This window comes from Stegostoma tigrinum, chromosome 12, assembly GCF_030684315.1.
Source record: "Stegostoma tigrinum isolate sSteTig4 chromosome 12, sSteTig4.hap1, whole genome shotgun sequence".
In the NCBI taxonomy this organism is placed as follows: domain Eukaryota; kingdom Metazoa; phylum Chordata; class Chondrichthyes; order Orectolobiformes; family Stegostomatidae; genus Stegostoma; species Stegostoma tigrinum.
The window spans coordinates 56,487,381-56,508,500 of NC_081365.1; the positions used below are offsets into that span (position 1 = coordinate 56,487,381).

A 21,120-nucleotide genomic window follows, 5' to 3' on the forward strand; every position below is an offset into this window, starting at 1 on the left:
ATCTCTTTCAAAGAGGCAGTGGGGAATCACATTTGCTGAAAATCTGTGATTTTAGGTCAATATCTTAAGTTCTGTGCATAGGAACACCACCACCTGCAAGTACTCTCCAAACCGTATACTGTCCTGACTTTGAACTATATTGCTGCTCTTTTACTGTAATGGGTCAAAATTCTGAAACTCATTTCATAAGAGCAATGTGAACGTTCCTACATCTTAAGATCTTCAGCCATTTAAGGCAGCAACTCTCAATCACCCTTTTCAGGGCAATTAGGGATACACAGCAAATTCTATCTTAGCCAGTGATGCCTCATCCCATGCTTTAATAAAAATAAATTCTGAAGCTTAATTACAAATATGAGATTTGTGATGCATCACAATTAAGGAGAATTTGTTAAATAGAACATAGGCTTAACATTTAATTAGAGGATGAACACAAATTTCACCCCCACCACTGCAAAGATTTCCTTGTGTAATGTAATATTCAATAAAATGGATTAATCACAGAATGGTATCAGTCAGTAGGCTCATATGGCACCTCATTCAAGTCAACAAGTTCAAGCCTGCCACATTGTTTATAAGTCTGTTGCCCACAGAAACTGTAAAGGCTGGGAAAGCTCATCAACAGACCTGTAACTGACAAAAGAATAAAAGGGAATGGAACACTGTAAACCAATACCTAGCATTGCCTCGAGGCAAACGGAAGTTGAAGAGAGCCAATCGCTGCTGGGTAGCCAACTAACAACAGAGAAAAATAAAAGTCTCTAACATTTTGAGTAAAAGTTCACCTGCTGTTTCGATGTACACGGTTAAGCAGTTATTTCTTTACCAGCCAACAGTGTATTTGGAGAACATACATGTTTTAAGGTAAGCTCATGCTTAGTCAAACCTAAATGACTTGGATAACACAACAACCAATAAAATAGTAAAGTCTATATAAAAATATATAACTATAAATATATATTAGTTTTATATGAAAACTACATAAAAACCATATGTGTTCAAGTTTAGTATTTGGCACTTTAGACAACTATTTTAAAACAAAGCTTATGCCCAACCATGTGTAGGTTAGGTGGATTGGCCATAGTAAATTGTCCATGGTGTCCAGGGATGTGCAGGCTAGGTGGGTTAGCCATTGGGAATACAGAGTTTCAGAGATTGGGTAGGGGAGTTGGTCTGGAAAGATGCCCTTCAGAGAGTTGTTGTGGATCCCTTGGACTGAATGGCCTGATTCCACACTGCAGGGATTCTGGGACTTTATGATTCCTGATGACATCCACGGGAATGGATGTAGAGGTAATATTGTATAAGAAAAGTTGTTAGTCTTCTTAGGCAGATGACTGCTAATCTCTACAGGAAGATTTGTTTAGGTTTGATTTCTAGTGAAAGAAATGGAACAAATGAACAAAACAGCAAGCTATTTTTCCTGGATGGGACTGGATTTAGATTTTAAATGATTTAAAGACTTACTGATATTCCATATTGTGACTATATAATATCATCACGTTTCCTGAATCCAGTTCTGCTGCTTTTATATCTGCCAAGTTATTGTCTGGATTGATCATGTTCGCCATAATAGTTGCCTCCAATGGAATGTGTTCAATGTTGGAAGATTTGTTGACAAGTGTGAGGTCATCCATTTTGGTAGGAATCACAGCAAAATGGACTATGTTTTAGATGGTAAAAAATTGCAGCATGCTGCTGTACAGAGGGCCTTTGGTGTCCTTGTGCATGAATCGCTAGAAGTAGGATTGCGGGTGCAGCAGCTAATTAAAAAGGCAAATGGAATTTTGTCAGCCATTGCTAGAGGGTGGAGTTTAAAAACAGGGAGGCTGTGCTGCAGCTGTATTAGGTCCTGATGAGGCCACACCTGGGGTACTGTGTGCTGTTTTGGTCTCCTTACTTAAGAAGAGATATACTAGCACTGGAGGGGGTGCAGAGGAGATTCACTCAGTTGATTCCAGAGTTGAGGGGGTTGGATTACGAGGAGAGACTGAGTAGACTGGGATTATACTCATTGGAATTCAGAAGAATGAGGGGAGATCTTATGGCAGCATATGAGATTATGAAGGAAAAAGATAAGGTGGAAGCAGGGACGTTGTTTCTGCTTGCAGGTGAAACTAGGACGAGAGGGCATTGTCTCAAAATAAAGGGAAGCAGGTGTAGAACTGAGGTCAGGAGGAACTTCTTCACCCAAAGGGTTATGAATCTGTGGAATTCCCTGCCCAGTGAAGCAGTTGAAGCACCTCGCTGAATGTTCTTAAGGCAAGGCTAGATAAATTTTTTGAACAGTAAAGGAATTAAGGGTTATGGTGAGTGGGCGAGTAAGTGGAGCTGAGTCACAAAATGATCAGCCACGATCTTATTAAATGGCAGGGCACGCTCGAGGGGCTATACAGCCCAGTCCTGCTCCTAGTTCTTATGTTCTTAATATTGTGCTTTTTTAAACTAGTAAACAATTCAAACTCCTTTCTTTTTCTTAGACTTAAGAGAATTATCAGGCAACATCTTGTGAGATTATGGCAGCATCCCAGAAAATTGCTTTTGAAGAGATGCCTGATAGCCCTGCACTCTCCCCAGGATTTGGTTCAGCAACATTGGGAGATCTGCAACAGATTCAAAAGAACAGCACTGAGAACCTGAGAGGGAATTTAAGATACCATAATGAAAGATCAAAAGATTCCAATAGACAGGACTCCTACTGCCATGATAATGAACCTGAAATGAAGAATATAAGAAAGGGCTGCCCGTGCCCTGGATTCACACCTAATCAGAGTTCTGAATGCTGCATCAGTAATGCTGAAGCAAAGTCCAAGCATCTCCAAATAGAACAGAGTGATTCTACAGAGAATGTTTCTTTGCTGCACTGTTTTCATTCATTGCAAGAGAAATCTTTGTATTCTTGCCATTCTGAAGAAGTAGAAAATCAATTATCATGTATACATGATATAGTTAGACAGAGTGGCCTGAAACAAGCAGGGATGCATCAACAACAAATTGATTTAGAGACAATCGATAATGTCATAGGAGATGAGCTTGATGGTAAACTCTCTTCTGGCCATCACTTCTGTAATGATGCTCCAGAAAGCACAGCCCCAGAGAAACATATTCCATCTCTTTTAAAGAATCCTGTGAAATTACCTGATGCAGCAACAGAAAGAATCTCTTGTTCAAATCGATCCAGTCCGAGGAGGTCACAGTCAGAGCATTCTCTTACAGAAAGCAACAATGAAACAAAATCTAAGTTGCAGCTTGTATCTTGCAGCAAAAGTGTTGAACAATTAATTAGTTCACCAATTGAGAGTACCGTGTCCCTATTTTCCTCCTCCTCCTCATTATCCTCGTCCTCATCATCATCCTTGCATTCCATTTCATCACTGGTAGAAGGCAGAACTCTGGGGTCAGAACAAAAAAGTTATCGTGCAGATTCCAGTAATGCTTCCAAGCCAAGCATATCACAAACTGGTGGCAACATGTCTAACAAAGCTGAGGTAGGTGAAGTCTCATACATTCTGACCTTAAAATGTATCTAATACTTGTCAAAAGGAAAGCTCATGGCCAAAAATGAGTTCTCTTATATTTCAAGTGTGAGTTTCCCAGGAGGTTATTTTATAATTGAGAAATTGCAAATATTACCACAATATTTTGGTTTTACTTTTCATAGAAATAGCTGGGAATTTGAATTCAGATGAAGAATGATGCTCACTGTTCTTTCTCAGAGATTTTTGGAGGCTTTTTTCCGCTGCAGTATAGGATTAGTGGAGATCCTTGCTATGTGTGTGTGTGTGTGTGTGTGTGTGTGTGTGGACAGAATTAAAATATCATGGAGGATAGAAAATCCCCAAGTTGAGAAATGTGAGAGTTCTAATCACCTCCAAAATGTAATGAGCAAAATGACCTATTGTCATAGAGAAGAGTGAAAAACCAAGCTTAGATGAAAGAAACTGGTTAAAAAAAAACTAATACGATTTTTCACATAGAAGTGAAATTCTCAAAAGAGGATGATGTGATCAACATACGCTTGGGTAGTTAATGAAACCAGTCACTTAATTCAATGGTTATAAACACAACATATAGATACTGGAGTGAAATCCACTTGATAATTTGCCAACATCAAAGATCTGTTTACCGGATATAGAAGGATAAATTTATTTCAAAATTAGGTCTCACAAATGGCTATCATGGAATCTGAATATTTGAACTCATGAATTTTTACATTGAAAAGAGAATGCATTACAATTTTCAAAGGTTTCCAAGCATGTGTACCATATTGACTATTATGTACCAAATCATCTTTAATCCTGGCAATTGTAATGCACACCATGAGACATTTTCCTCACTCTTCAGCTCAAGCTCTCATCAAGTTACAGTGTAAATGAGGGTAACAACACAACTGCATACTTAGCAAATGGCAGAAACAAATGTGCAATCCCAAAACCAGTGAGACTTAAAGGTTGAAAAACAAGGAAAGTTCGCTGGAGAGTGAATTCTTGTGAAATAAGGTACAAAAAGAGCAGGAAAGTAAAATTGAGTTAATTGAGGAAGGAAAAAAGGAAGAAATAAAATAAAATGAAGGAGGCTATGAATCATTTTTGGCATCTTATCCATGGAAGGTTATATTGGCATTGGAGGCAGCCTGGAAAAGGTTCACTAGGATGGATTCATTTATGAGGAGGACTAGGTTGAGCTTATACTAATTGGAGTAAAAATCTCTGGTCAGCAGTCGGGTTTGGTTTATGAGGCTTGTGACTGGAAGGTCCATGGGCTATGAAAGACCCGTCAACCCAATAGTTCCTGACCCTGTAGTAAATATTGAAAATGCTGCTTACAGCTAAATCCATCCAGCTCAATTTCACTACTGAACTTTCTCAAACGCAGGAAACACATGAACATGAATTAATTTCAAACAGGGAGCCCTGGTTTCGCCATATTAAAATATGTTAATAAGTGCCGTGTCTCTTCTTAGCAGGATGCCCCATGATCTATCTTCATAAAAATAATTCCAGATATATGCACAAACTATTGAATCAGATTACATGGATTTTACTCTTTAACGCTTTCCAACACAATGTAGAGAATGCAGAGGAGTGGTGGTCGTTAATGATGAGGCCTATGACTCAATAAGACTGTTATTACAGCCTTTTTTCCATTTTTAACATCAACAATCACTGTGCCCCACCCCCCCCCCCAATGATATTGACAATTTACATTTACTCAACCCAAATTGTGAAGGGCATTAAGACCAGTCTAAGTACCAGTTGGTAACAGTAGCTCTCCAATTCTTCCCACAACCCTGTCTCTCATTCTATGATGGAAGGTGGATTTATCAATGTGTATCTGGGTGACATGAACAATGCATTGGCTAAGGCTACCTTGTGAAATAATTCCGCAGATGCAGGTATTCTGTCACCAAGTCACCCTTTATTTACACATGGAGAGCCCTTGATACTATTGCAGCTTCCTCAGAGCCAGCTCTCACAGTGAACAGAAGCTCGGACACTCTGATAAAGGGTCTAGGCCCGAAACGTCAGCTTTTGTGCTCCTGAGATGCTGCTTGGCCTGCTGTGTTCATCCAGCTTCACACTTTATTATCTTAGAAGCTCGGACATTCCTATTTATATCTGTCAGCCAGGGCTCCCTGATTGGACTAGGTTAACAGTTCTAGTCAGGGAATTTATATTCTGTGATAGCCATCACTACACCCTGAAAGATTGGAAGGGCTGTTGTCATAATCCCAATCAACAGTAATACTGATTAAGTTAGATTCCAGAGTGAAACCAAGCTTGATAAACATTAATTTAACTTTTGAAATTTGTTTGCCAAGTTGTTCAGTCAGAATATATTCACAAGGGAATGTCAACATACATTTAACTTTTACTTTTAAAGGAAGAAAGGAATAACCCTATGCAAGAACTATTTGAAATGTTCTTATTGCAAATATCAGAAATAAAGATTCAGCCAACCTTTTTTCCATCAACAGCATACTTATAGCGACTCAAACCTCAGGAAATGTGTCAACCTTTTTCCATTTTAAAGCTCCTTCTTCAGTTGGCACAGTTGGGCTTGACTTATTTTCAAGAAGCTTTGTATTTACTCAATGCTGTTTGTTTCAGTTAATGTATCTCTTCACGAGACCCTTAAAGAAACTATGAACACCGCTCCCTTACTCCCTCACATGTATCATTTAAACAAATGCCTTCACCAGCCTTTTAACATGTTTACCTTTCTTACAATTTAAAGTCTACTCTTCCAGGAGCCTTTCTCTTACTAATTTCTAAGCCACCTAGGATGATTATTTTCTGCTCCTGACTGTTTTGGACACTGCTGAATTACGTAACTGAGACCTTTGCCTCGTTGAATGACCTACTTGTCTGTGACCTACTCACTAACCCTCAGGGTGATTCTGTCATTCCAAAAGGACCTTTCTCTGTCTCCCTGTGTCATAAGATATTCTGTTACTAGGATTCGGGCCTCGTTTGCTCCTCTACCCTTTGTTTTCTAAAACAGTGAACTATTCATTCACTTTAATGTTCTCAGTGATGTCTGATGGCGTAGCTGTCCATGATGCAGAGAATCAACTTATCCATAGGATTTGCGAGATCTGGTGTTGCAAATCTCTTCTGTTTCCTTTTCATTGTGTGTCATCATATCCTGCAAAGAGAGAGCAGTATGGTGGTAATTGTGTTATGTCGTCTTTAGGTGTTGAACAGTTTGAGTCATGTGGAAACAGCAGGAACTGGAATTTGATCGGTATCACTGCAATGTGAGAGAGAGTGAAGTGGAGTATCTGATTTTAATGTGTGATCCTGAGCACCAGAAATTATCGATGGATGAGTGATGAGGGCATGGGGCATACAGCAGTACCAGAAATTGGGTGTTTAGTTCTTGGAAGATATCAAAATGCCTGCAACACACTCATGAGGTTTCTCGTGGCATGCTGCCATGTCTTTGTGTCCAGATCACAGGATCCTGACCACTTGCTCACAATTCCCTTTATGGGTTGTCCTTCAGGACTTCCTGGGATCTGGAGAATCATGGCATCTCTCGCCTGGTCCTCTTCCATGAATAGGTCCAAGAGTCCTGCATCAGTGAATTCAGAAGCTCCTTCATTGCCCTGGTGTTCTGGTTCTCTTCTTCAGATTTGCAGCATTGTCATTCGGTAACAGCCTCCTATGATTCAATGGAGCTTTCCTTTCTTAAAGACGACAGGGTACCTACACTCTGCGTTATCAGTGTGCTGTCCTTCGTCCCCTAATGAGTAGCCAGCAGCACTGGTTCTGCTTAGACCAACCAGTGCTAGCTGGTAAATGGGGAGGGAATACCTAACAACAGGTACGGACAGGTACAAATCACCATCTCAAGTCCCAAAAATTGCACAGTTCTAGTCTGATCACCATTTTTAAAATGTCCTTTTGCATCCATAATCAACCTTCTAGAATGAAAATCGAGCACTCATTTCAATGAGAGCATTAGCACAAATAATTTTTCAGGTTGATTAATCTTTGTCGATCTTTGTTGACAGACTGTACTCTCCCCCACCTCATGTCAAACTGATTAAATTGCTTTTTCTGATTACAGCATTTTTCAAAGCTCTAACTTTGTTTGGTGATTTATTTAAGGCAAGGTTTCTCTTTTTATTGTGTGCATCAATTTAGAAAAGATCTGGTATCAATCTAGAAAACATCTGGTTTTAAGAAAGAATGCTTGCAACTGATGTGGTACCTATGATTTAGCCCGAGTGATAGGGAATATATGTAATTGGATTTTTTTTTGAGTGGAGCACATTGCAGCAGCACAAATCCTGCTAATTATTCCAGTTTGTTTTTCAAGAGGATACTGGGAGCGGCAAAGCAGGAGAGGAAATGTGATTGGACGATAAATGGCAGTGTATTGTTAGAGATACTCATGGTAAGGCCCTCTCCTTTAGAGTGACAGATCGATTGTAGCTTAACCTGACTGCTATGAATGTTAAAGCACAGCTGACGCACGATCCCTGCTGTAGGAAAGCACATGCAAATTCATTGTTGCCATTGACAGCCTGAAGGCAACGGTTTCTGTGAAGAAGCTGGATGTAATAGTCATCTTCTGAGACAAATTAACCATGAAGGTAAATAATTAAATTGCATCACTTTGCTGTACTTGGAGTCATAATCATCAGCATTTTGAATTTTGCATATGGTTTATTAGTAAAATCCATGTTTACCCACAAACTGTGTGCCTGTTAGACTGTGTATTGTATAGTGTCTCAGAACAGAAGCAGCTGTGCGCTATGCAATCCTGTAGCCAAGTCCTCTTTGTTCTGAAATGACAGACTACCTGATTTCAACAAATGTTTTTATTCAGATGAGCATAGCAAAAGCTGCAATAAATCGTAGGAGCATTACTTAGATATTGTTGAAGTGTTCTAAGGTAATATTCAGTCTTTAAAAGAAGCTTTCAAACAGGCTTAGAGATAGTCTAATTAGATTTGTGATAAGAGTTGAACAGAGAAGGAACACACACATGATTAGAAAAAATAAATATGAATGATGTGAAAAGAAGAAAACTAGACCAGTTAATTGGGGAAATATCAACAGAGAAAACATGGGTAAAATTTACAAATAGGACATGAGGAAAATACAAACTTCTGTGAGAACAAAATGAAGTACAACAAACTCTTGGATAAACAGGGAAATTAAAATGCAATTCAACGTGGACATACTGTGTGTCCAGATTAAAAAGCACCAAAGAAAATCGAATTAAGTTTAGATATTATGTGGGGAAACAAAAAATAAGTATTGTACGTATTGGAGAAAGAGATGGAAGGCACAAACAGAGACCTGCAAAGAAGGAACATTTCTGTCAAAGGGGGGTAAGGGTATAAATCAGAAAATAATGCATCAGTCAGCCAATTGTTGAAAAAAGATAAGGTACCAGAGGCCAATTTTGGGGATTACCAGTCTGCATCTAGGGACACCTAACAGACTTGATGATTGTTCAGGCCTTTTGGAATGTATACAAGCTGTATTTTTTTTGCACTTCAACAATTATTGTGACCTTAGCCATACATTCCACTTAAAGGGGAGAATGTGGTTTGATTTTCTAAAATAGCAGGAATGCTCCTCCGATGCCACATGCTACTGAGTATTTACCTTTCTGCTTTTGTTACCACTGGCAATGTAAAGACCTGAAGTTCACTGAATAAATGGACAAGCCACCTGCGAAGGCACAGGAGGCGCCTATAGCTTGGCCAGATAATGTTGGTAAGAAGCAAAGCCAAATTTCAGGCTAAAGTCATATCATGCCATTCGGGCCTATTTCAGGCCCAGAAATAGAGCTATAGAAATTTCTACCCTGTGGGTTAATTCAGCAAATTTGGCAAGGATTAGCAAAAGTGCAGAAAACCAATAATTTGAAGAACTGCTGTGAAGAACTAAGAGAATGCATTAATAAAAAAAATTGAGTCAGTGATTTGAATTTTGACTTTAGCAGTTTGATTAAATTACAGATTAGGGAAGCACCAACCAGACACACATGGATTCAGGAATAAAAACAGAGGTTTCTGGAAAAGCTCAGCAGGTCTGGTAGTATCTGTGAAGAGAAATCAGCGTTAACATTTCACATCTGCTTATCCTTCAATAGAACTGATGGTATCCAGGAAAATTATATCAGAGATAACGGGAACTGCAGATGCTGGATAATCTGAGATAACAAAGCATGGAGCTGGATGAACACAGCAGGCCAAGCAGCATGCTTCTAAGATGCTGCTTGGCCTGCTGTGTTCATCTAGCTGCACACTTTGTTATCTCTGTATCCAGGAAAATTTTGTTTTATGTGCAGAAAATTGGGTTGAGGATGGGTTCCAGAGAAAACTATAGGTGGGGATAGAGACCACAGAGATAGAAGAACAGTGGACAGAAGAGTAAGTGGATAACAATCTGGCCAAGAGGGTGCAAATCGGTAAATGCAGATTGTTGGTGACTAACAATAGGTCGTGTGTAATGGCAGGCTGTTTGATAACAAGGCTTACTGTGTGGGCTAGGAGGCTAGGGCTTGGGAGAGTTCAGGCCTGTTATAAAGCAGAGGTTGACCACCCCACCTCTGATAACTAAAACTGAAACTCCTAGAGAGGAGCACCTCACCTTATAGTCTGTAAAAAAGAGTTGAAAAGTGGTGTAACCTGTCTTTTCTGCAATTTCTAGTGGCTAAATAAAATAAATCCCTGACAGTCGCTTTACAATCAATAAGTAACAATTTATTTATCTAACTCGAACAGTGAATAAACTAACCAAATTCTTAACAAGCCAAATAAACCCCTTCTGACTACCAAATATTCCTGAATAAAACAAAATTCTAATGGTATGCTGTTCTAATAAGTACAACTCCCACTTATGTAAAATAAAAAGAAGAAGAATTGAGTGTCAAAATTGCAGCCTGGTGATATGTCTTCCGAAATGTTCTGGGCCTCCTCCATCAAATAGCCTGTCAGCAATGCTTGGTCTGTGAAGTCTTTTGTCATGAATCTTAACTGGGAGTGCCATAAGTACCTTTGATTTACATGGTGCTTTCTGTCAAACTGGGAGAAGCCTGTGAGAGCTAGCAATTCTCTCAAGAGCTGAGAGTGGTTAACTCTTGCAAATGGCAGTTCGCTGTCCTTTTTTTTGCCTAAGTGCACCTTCTTTCACACCTTTGATGACATATCAATTTCTTACAATAAAATTGGCCTTATGTCATCAAAACCATCAGATTTAAATTTACTTGCTTTTTGGTATCTGGATGCCCGGTTCAAATTAGTTGGCTAAATTTAATTTGTTGTCTTGATTATAGAAAAAAGTTTTGGTTGGCGTGCTAACTGTACAGCCTTCTGATACAAAAGTTCAACTCGAGTGCATTGTATGTATCTGCAAACCCACAAGCTGCTCACAGACATCCTTCTTTTCTTGAATCTCTGAGCATAGAAAAAGCATATTATCTTTTAAAGGGACCATGCACTGCTTTATTCCTAGCACTTTACAAAATATTTTACAAACACTAGATTTGAACGCCTTGCCTTCCAATCCACAAATACTCTACGCAACTTTGCAGCAACATCCTAAAATTATTAAACACACCGCCCTGTTCCCTCACCAACATCTCTGTTTCAGGCTTGCTGCAGTGTTCCGGCGATGCTCAGTGCAAGCTTGAAGAACAGCATCTCATTTTTGCTTGGGATACCTGCTGGCCTCTGAACACAATATCAAATTCAATCATTTTAAGGCCTGAAATCTCCCATGTCCTATCCCCATACCCCACACACCAGGCCCTGTTATCATTTAGTCTGCCATTACACACCACCCATTTTTATCCACTAACAGTTTCCATCAGCAACTATTCATCCTCTTAGCAAGATCATTATCCATTCCTTTGTTCTCCTCTCGCTTTTGGCTTGATCCGGGCCCCTCTCCCACCTAATTTTTGTCTGGAATCAGAACTTAACTGCAAAATATTAGCATGTGCTGTCCCACTGGCAGGATACACCCACCAGAGAACGAGGCACAGTGGTGTACTAGTGGTTAGGAATTGCCCTGGAAGCATTCAATATTGGGTCTGATTCTCATAAAGTCTCACAGCATCAAGTCAAACATGGGTAAGAGAATATCCTGCTTATTATTATAGGGACCCCTTGCCTCCCGTCCCGGCCTTCCCATTGATGAATCATTATTACTCCATATCGAAAACCACTGAGAAGAAACCAAGTGCGGAAAGGGTGCACCTTGTAGTCTGGGTGGAGAATTACGATGTCCACTGCCAAGAGTGGCTTGGTGTTCCCCCAAGCTAATTGCGTGTCAAGGGACATGGTTGCTTGACTGGATCAATGGCAGGTGATGAGGGAATCAACAAGAAGGGAACATGCATGTCCTTGAACTCACTGATCTATCTGGCCATGAAAGTATTGGAAGAAGAGCTCACTGTTCAATCAATTCCCTTTGTAGCAGAAAGGTATTCTAGCAACTCAAAACTGGACACCCAGTAGGCATTGTGGGTCAGCAGCAGAATTGTATTCAATTACAATCTGTTACCTCATGTCCTGGCATATTCCTCACTCTACCATTATCACCAAGTTGGGAGATCAATTCTGCTTCAATGAAAAGTACAGGAGGGCACGCCAGGAGCAGCACCAGGTAGATGTAAAAATGAGGTGTTTGCCTGGTAAAGCCACATTGGGTGCCAAACCGGATAATCAGCTCGCAATAGACAAGGTTAAATGATCGTACAACTGATGAATCAGGTTTAAGCAGTGCAGTTCTGCCTCATTCAGCCAAGAATTGTAAAGGACAATTAACATCAACAAGAGAAGTGGGTCAACAAATAATTCCATTCTCGATGATGGAGAAACTCAGCATGTCAGTGCAAAAGATGAGGCTGAACCTTTGCAACCATATTAGGCTAAAAGTGCTGGGTGTTTGACCCATCTCAGCCTCCTCCTGAGGTCCCCAGTACTATTTATTGCAATCTTCAGCCAATTCTATTCACCCCATATGATTTCAAGAAACTGTTGGAGGCACTGGATACCAGGAAGGCTATGAGTCCTGACAATAGTCTGGCAACAATCAGTTCTGACTATAGTACTAAAGACTTGTGCCCCAGAATTATCTGTGACCCTAGCCAAGCTGTTCCATTGCATCTACAACATTGGAAATGTGGAAAATTTCCCAGGTATGTCATGGACACAAAAACCACAAATCCAACCTGGCCAGTTACTGCCCCGCAAACCTGCTTTCAATCATCAGCAAAGTGAAAAAAAGCTGTCATCAACAGTGCGACCAAGCTGCGCTGGTTCAGTAATGACCTACTCAACGATACTCAGTCTGGGTTGGGTCAGGGTTGCTTGACTCCTAACAAAATTGCAACCTTTGATCAAACCTGGGTAAGAGGGCAGAACTCCAGAGATGATGGGAGAGTAACTGCTCTTGACATCGTAATACGTTTTGATCAAGTTTGGAATAAAGAGATCCTTGTAAAACCAGTGTCAATGGGAATCAGGTGGAAGATTCTCTATGGTTGGAATCATACCTGGTGCAAAGAAAAATGCTTGTGGTCACTAGAAGTCAATCATTCTAGTTGGCAGGACACCTGGGCAGGAGTTTCTCAGGGTATTGTCGTAGACCCTGCCATCTTTACTTGATTCATCAATAACCTTCTGCCCATCATGAGGTCAGAAGTAATCATTTTTGTTGATGATTGCACTATTTACAAGCCCTCAGATACTGAAGAATTCCCTGTCTATATGCTGCGAGGTAGGGACAACATCCAGACCATCTCCAACAATAAACTGCAATCAAAGCACAAAGCCAGGTCATTGAGTATATTTAAGATGGAGATAGATAGGTTCTTGATTATCAAGGGGGTCGAGGGTTACGGGGAGAAAGCTGAAGAATGGGGTTGAGGAACTTATCAGCCATGATTAAATGGCAGAGCAGACTCGATGGGCTGAATGGCCTGATTTTTGCTCCTATGTCTTACAGTCTTACGGCATATATGACATGGACCAGTGGATGGTGTAACCGTTGTCCTTGACATTCAATAGCATTTTCATGACTGAATACCCCATTATCACTCTTCGAGACATTGCAGAGCTGGATAGTTTTCTGTACTGTAAGAACTTACGTTTCCATGATTTTGTGTTTCACTTTTGAAGTTGGCTGATCCAAACACAATACATTGGTTTAAAGCTCTTGCACTGCCTTGTACAAACTTACAGAATTTTTTCGCGTTTTTCCTTGCCATAAGTGTTAAGTTTTAAAAATATCTTTATAAAATGAATCCGTTTAGGCAAATTCAGCTAATTCATTGTCTCACATAAAAATCACAGCCGACGCACATCTGATAAATTGTTAATTGTTGCCATTGAACAAAATGCTCAATACTGATGTCAGCTTAGCTGAATATTAACACTCATTCTTGAATCACACCACTGTGGGCTCCAGTCTTGTCCAAAACTTGTGTACACAATCTCAGCTGACACCTTAGTGTGTCACTGAAGAAGCATTGCATTACAGGATGTGCCATCTTTTATATCAAAACAAAATCATTTTGCCTGTACAAGCAATCATAAAAAAGAGCAGAGAATTCTCTTAGTGTATTCATACAATGGAAGGAAGCATGTTCGCAGCCAAATTATGCACTGCTGGGCTCCACAAACAACAATTGCCCAATTAATAAGTGTTTTCTTAAATGTTTTTTGAAGGGTAACTGTAGCCAGGATTCTGGGAAAACCCTCCTGCTCTTTGAACTGCCAATTTTGCATTTTGGAATCATGGAATGATTATAGCAAGGATTCAGCCCATTGTGCTTCTGTCAGCTCTCCAAATGCAACTCAAATGATTTCACTCTACCGTTCCTTTCTCTTAGCTCTGCAAATAGTTTATCTTCAGATCCTATTGTATCTACTTCCATTACAACTTCAGATCATTTCCACTTGTTCTGTTTGAAAAAAATACTTTTTCTCATGTCACAGCTGTTCAGTACAGTTTCCTGTCACTCAAACAACATTATACCCAGTCTAACTCCTTCCCTTCGATTCCACGGGGTTCAATGATCCTACAGAGAAACAAAGCCTTTGTTTCACACCTCATCCAATAATGAATCTTTTGATTCAGGAATGAGAGTGTTACCAATAATTCATGAAATATTGAACTAAATAAAAGTAAGGATTCAACAATTTCCAGAAACATGGTACATAATTGTCAAAAGAAGTTTTAAAACCTGTTTTATGAGAAGTTGGATACATTTTCTTTTGCTTTCAGGCTACAGAGATGGACGCACCCCAAGACAGCCATGTGACTCTTCTCAGAGCCCTCCTTACTGAAAAAGATGAGGATCTCAATCAGCTCAACAAAGAAATGAAAAAACTTCAGCTTATCAACAAGCAATTATTAGAGGAACAGTGCTTAATAATGTCAACAAATAAAAGACTTCGCGATAAGGTAAGTTTTCATTCATTGATTTCTCTAATCATAACGTACAGCTGTGTAAATACAAACTTCATATAGGGAGAAGATATCGTTTAAAACATTAGAAATGCACAATATATGGATAAGACTGAAGTCACTCTTTATTGAGTCATACATTAATGTACAGAGTGAAACATGACAACATACGTCTTAACTGAACGACCCAGTTACGGTAAGTGTCTCCGTAAATGTGCTTAATTGAAACCACCTCTTTCTAAAAAAAAAATCACTGTGAAAATTAGTTCCATAATACACGTTGGGTACCAAGTGGAATGACTGGTGGATTATTCACCACATATTCCTATCCCATTAACATTGTTATGCCCAGATCCTGGGCATAGTTTTCCAATTTATTATGGTTCCCAAAGGGATGCCCCAAACTGTTAAGGTCCTGGGTGAAGAGGTTGAACTGGCTCCACTCCTTTCTTCTCTTGCCTGTTCACTTGTTGCAACAAGATTATTTTAAAAATAGATCACTTTCCTCGTGGATACCTTTCTCCTCCTAAATTAACTTGGGTTTTAAAAGTAGCTAATATATCCAGTCTTTCTTGAGTTAATAAAGTGTAAGCTTATTACTAAAGTTGAAACTGTTTTATTTTAACACCTGTCCTGTTATATTCTTCAAAATGGAGAACATAAAATGTGTTTGTAATTTGGGGCATGATCAGAGGATGTGACTTACTGTAGCACGGGAGGTCATCAGCTTCCTGCTATCTTTGTTGTCACAAAATATCACAGTGCAGTTTGATGTGACTTGCCTCTTCCCACTTTCATGTTCTTGTCACATTGTCAGGAATGACATTCCATGAGTCTCTCTTGCCAGACAGCCACTTAATTTACATTCACAGCCATTTTTGGTTTTTGGTTGTATCAACTCTCTTTTGAAAAAAAAACACACACATTTTAGAATTAGAGGTAGAAAATGTTCATACAGTACTTCATGACTCTTACCTGTATCATAAAAGTGTTGAGTGGCTTAGCGGGACCACTGGAGGTAAGTGGAATAAACAGCAAATTAGTTTGTGGGAATCAGCAGGAATGCTTTTCCTGGGCCCTGCAAATGTAATCCACTCCACTGCTGCTCTGCACATTGGCCTGTCTCCTATTCGACTCCAACCTCATCAGACTAGGCGCAGACTCTTAGCTTGCTCTGCAAAAGGTCACAAAGAAAGGGAGGGGAGTATTTCAGAAAAGAATGGCAGGTGGGAAATGTCAGCTGGTGCCAATGAATTTACTCAGGTGGGACAGAAAAGGGAAGAATTTTCAGCAGACTGTTAGTCATGAGGAGTAAGCAATTTATTTATCAAGATGAGTTTCAAAAATATGACATTAAAAAATTCTGATATGGCATTAGCAAAATCATTGCATCACAGGTTATCTGTGTAGTTGTGGAGTAACTACATTTCAAATATAGCCAAACTGTACCCAGACTAAACAAGACAGGGGAATTGCTGTTTGCATACCCCTCAATACAAATGCTTTATTGTGCTCCTGAGATGCTGCTTGGCCTGCTGTGTTCATCTAGCTTCACACTTTGTTATCTTTAATTCTCCATCATCTGCAGTTCCCATTATCTCTGCTTTATTAGTAGTTGGCTGATGTTGTACAGCCAGAAAGTTAAATCAAAAATGATTGTGAGTGACATGAAAAATAAACAAATAAAGTTTTGCATATATTTTAAACTTTACAAGTAGGTTTAAAATTACAGTCGGCTTTGTACTGATTTACAATTATAATTGCAAGGCTTGCTTGTCCCATTGAAAGAACACAACATCCAGAACATAAATTACAGTATAAACTGGAGAGTTAATTGGCTATGCTACATCGGTGACAAAGAATTACTCCACAACAAAAAGAAAGCTTTTTGTACTTGAACACTTCGGAGGTGAACAAATTATGAGCTTCAAAACAGAGGTATTGTATTGTCAGCTTTTAATTGGACCTTCTCAGTAATCAGAAAGAGAAGTAAGATAGTCAAGATAAAGAGATAATGGGAACTGCAGATGTTGGAGAATCCAAGATAACACAGTGTGAAGCTGGATGAACACAGCAGGCCAAGCAGCATCTCAGGAGCACAAAAGCTGACATTTGGGCCTAGACCCTTCATCAGAGAGTCAAGATAAAGCACTGCTACCCATCAAGGTTACTTATTTATCCAGTGAGTAGTTGAATCACTGTCATCTTCACAGAGTTTTGGGATGAGAGACTAAGTACTTACTATTTCAGGCTTTCATGAGACCATTTGTATTATGAATCCTTTATTGCAGATCTCATCCACGATCTTATGAAATAAATCAGCAAAGGCCATCTAGCTAGTGATCTTTAATATTGTGGAGGAACACTGCTGCTCATACATTCTATTATCGATAAGACCAAACTTCCTCAAAATATATTAAGAAGATAACTTATACTCTTTTAGTTTTGAAAGGCAAGCATAAGGTGATGTGCTCTAGATGCAATTTGACTGGTCAAACAGCCAGGCTTGAAGCAAAGCATCCTTTATTTGAGAAATAAAACAAATTGCTTAACTGTAATTCAATCAAAATACTTGACAAGCTAATATATTTATATATATATATATAAATAAAACTACACACCCTTGGCAGAAACAAGTTCACTAAACTAAATTATCTCACATCAAATGTTTCTCCAGTCCAGGTGTAAAGAACATGAAGAGAGAATTCTGAGAGAGAGAGAGAGAGAGAGAGAGTGAATGATAGAGAGAGAGAGTGAATGATAGAGAGAGAGAGTGAGAGAGAGAGAACTCAAGATTTTTGCTGTAGCAGGGAAAGAGAAATAGCAGCTTCCAAACTGCACCAGCTTCTGAAAGCTATCCTAAAATCCTGGCTTTGTGGGCCTTTAACCCCACCCTCTCATGCTTCCTTCATCTGTTTCAAAAAAAAAGTGAAGCTAGCAACATTTCTGAAGAAGGGTCCCAACCTGAAACGTCAACTTTCTTGCTCCTCTGATGCTGCCGAGCCTGCTGTGTTCCTCCAGCTCCACACTGTGTTATCTCTTTCTCCAGCATTGGCAGGTCTTACTGTCTCTGAGCTAGCAACTTTGCTGGCTCAGAGCAGACATCTCGTCTCCAAGTTTACAACACTGGCTTTCAAAAGAAACATGATACATTAAAGACATATCCCATAACAATTCAGATGGAAGACCTGCTCCATTGTTTGAGAAATAATATACCCGGTGGTCTTTTTGTCGGAGAACATTTGCTAGACATCTAAGCTATTAAAGTTGTTTGAATTGTCAACTATCTCTATTGCTTTGTTTTTCACAGTTGTGGCAAAAGAAGAACCTGATGGGTGAGAACAGGACTAAACTAAATGACTCCTTGGGGCTTGCTCTAACACTCAATCTGATCATGATCAATATTCTACTCCAACTCCACTTTCCTGTCCAGTTCTCTGAATCCCTGAGAGAAGATTTATATCAATCACAACCAAAAATTATACTTAGTAACAGAGCATCAACAACCCTTGGGGACAAATAATTCCAAAGTTTCACAACTGGCTCTGAAGCATCCTCCATTCTGCATCACCAAGGGTGTTGAGAATGATGGTGGCCTGTTGTGCCTTGCAGACAGAGCTACAGAAGGAGCAAAGTACAGACAAATTGTCATTCTCAAACAACAAGGAGCCCAATTGGCTCCTGGTGCTTGCAGCCACTCATTAACTACGGGAAACCTCAGATAGATCCATTCAGCAGATTCAGATCAATAGAGTACATGCAGCCTTACAATGTACCAATGCTGAGCTCGCTACACACCCCCACTGCCACCCTCCCAAATTTCAAAGCATTCGCACAGTTAGTAATTCCCCCAACTCATTCAAATCTATTGCACTGTAACCTGGTGTCATATGACTTCTGACTATGTCACGTTGAGCTGTTAAACATCCTTGTCCTAATCGTTAAAATTGTAGCACCTTCGCATGAAAATCTTAGCTAGCAGTTAAACATGTGGAATTTTGCTTGTTTTAAATATGCTTCATCAGTGTGAAACATTAATTTAAGCATGATTATTCTTAAATCTTTCTTTTCTTTAGTGGTCCTCTTTTGATTCATAAATTATACTAGTAGGCTCATAATGTAACAAATCGTCATCTATTTTTTCAGGGCTTGGTGATAATGAAACACTTGACCATGGTAACTGCAATAACCCTTGCATGCAGTGGGCAAATTCCCTGTGATTATACACCATCAGTTATCACACAATTAAATGTCACATCATAAAATGTTCAGGCTCAGGTCAAACTACAACTGGCAACTCCACCTCAATTAGGTAACTGCAAGAAGTGATAAAATTAAATCTTCAGTTTTCATTTAGCTACAAAGAATGTGATTTTTTTAAAAAAAGTTTTATTAAAATGCTTGACTTAAATCAAATAGCAAAATTCACATCATGGAACTGATGAATCCCATCAGTTGCAATTGATGAAGCCCGAAGTAGCGCAAACCAAACAGTTACCATAGTGATGTGGTTGGCACAGCAAAAACAAGACTAAGCAACCTGGATAGGCGCCAGAACTCACAAGACAGCCACAGCAATATCAGCAATTGCCACATGAAAGCTCAGCAATATAATATTCCACTTTAAAGCAATATATCGTTGCAGATAAACTCAGTGAATACTTCTAAGGCTGCCGTTTTAATTTTATAGCATAATATTCATCCTTCCTCATAATTTATCACCTTCTAATAAAAGAACATATTTGCCCCATCTGAGGACTAAAGGTTAATCCACAGAGTAATCGATAAAGACAAGGAAGATCCCAACTCTGATAGCTGGTAGTAACAGTTTAACTCATTTTACCTGATGTGAAATTAAATAGTAAATGTCTGCATTTGAATTCAAGAAGGACAGAATTAGTAAGTATTCCTGCTCCTGAATGATATGTAGCATTTTCTTGCCAGAAATGGGTCTTAAGATACGTGCAGACTCATGCATGATACTTCCACAGTTTTAGTGATGCTGGCAATCAAGGCACAGGCGCAAGTAATTGAGGTGTAAACATTAAACAGCATATGTCATTTCAGACACAACCAATGGTCAATAATTTTCACCTGTGAAAGGGAAAAAATTGACAGTAAAAGCTCTGAATAATAAAATTTTACTGAAATTAATAAACAAAACCAAAATCCAAACGTATTTCAAATGATTATCCTGCATTTTTATTTGGGTAGGGAAGCTGGTTATCACCCCTGAAAATGATTGCAACTCCAGGTTATTGGACATGCACAGATTAGAATTGGAATCCTGGCATGGTCCGTCACTCAATATTTCACCATAGGTTGTACAGCGGTGAGTCCCAAACTCAATCATCACTGAAGTCAGTGAGAATTTCAGCTTTCCTGCTCACGCATGATTATGAGTAACTCCATTTAAAAACTTACACATATGACTGGGTTTTTAATTTTCGCATTATTAAAAAAACATATTGAACAACGGACCTGGATCTCAGAAAATAATTTTATACACATCAACAATTTATCAGATTTTAGAAAGTTTTTGAAACAATTAAGTGTTTTCCAACATATTTCATCTCCACCCCATGCGTATGCCTCAGTCTTTAAGAGGATGTGTCAGCAAGGCTTGTACAAATGCACGGGGAGGAACAAGTATGTGAAGGCAATGGCCGTTGTCTGCACAGGCCAGTAGTACTTCTAAAACAACATATTCCTCAGTTTTGTTTTAATTCATTCATGGGATGAGGGTGTCACTGGCTAGGCAGTATTTTTTGTCCAGGAGACAGCTAAGAGTCTACTACATTGCTCTGGGTCTGGAGTCACATGTAGGCCACACCAGGTAAGGATGGCAGTTTCCTTCCCTAAAGGGCATTAGTGAACCAGAAGGGTTTTTCCTCCAACAATCAACAATGGATTCACAGTCATCATTAGACCTATAATTCTAAATATTTATTGAATTCAAGTTCTACTATCTGCTGTGGCAAGATTTGGACCCAGGTCCGTAGAATGTTATCTAGGTTTCTAGATTAACAGTCTAGTGATAATACCACTAGGCCATCGCCTCCCCTGAGCTTAAAATTCCAAGATGCTAAAGCCTGATTAAAGTTTCTGTCATTAATGCTGCTGTTTCGGTTCTAATGGTGTTTAATCTGTATTCAATTCATTAGCACATTAACTA

General features: G+C 39.3%; 1 protein-coding gene across 3 annotated transcripts in view; it reads left to right on the forward strand.

Moving 5' to 3' along the window:
- Positions 1-757: 757 nt before the first annotated feature.
- The window catches only part of LOC125456894 (kinesin-related protein 4-like), a 52,224-nt gene continuing 31,861 nt past the window's right edge, over positions 758-21,120 (forward strand). For 2 of the 3 annotated variants that reach the window (XM_048540408.1, XM_048540409.1), the window contains exons 1-3: positions 758-864; positions 2,481-3,488; positions 14,763-14,942. In XM_048540408.1, coding sequence (XP_048396365.1) covers positions 2,517-3,488; positions 14,763-14,942 — 1,152 coding nt within the window. In that variant the 5' untranslated portion in view covers positions 758-864; positions 2,481-2,516. Of the gene's footprint in view, positions 865-2,480; positions 3,489-7,949; positions 8,105-14,762; positions 14,943-21,120 lie in introns of those variants that run through there. The other variant, XM_048540411.2, reaches the window with a different exon arrangement.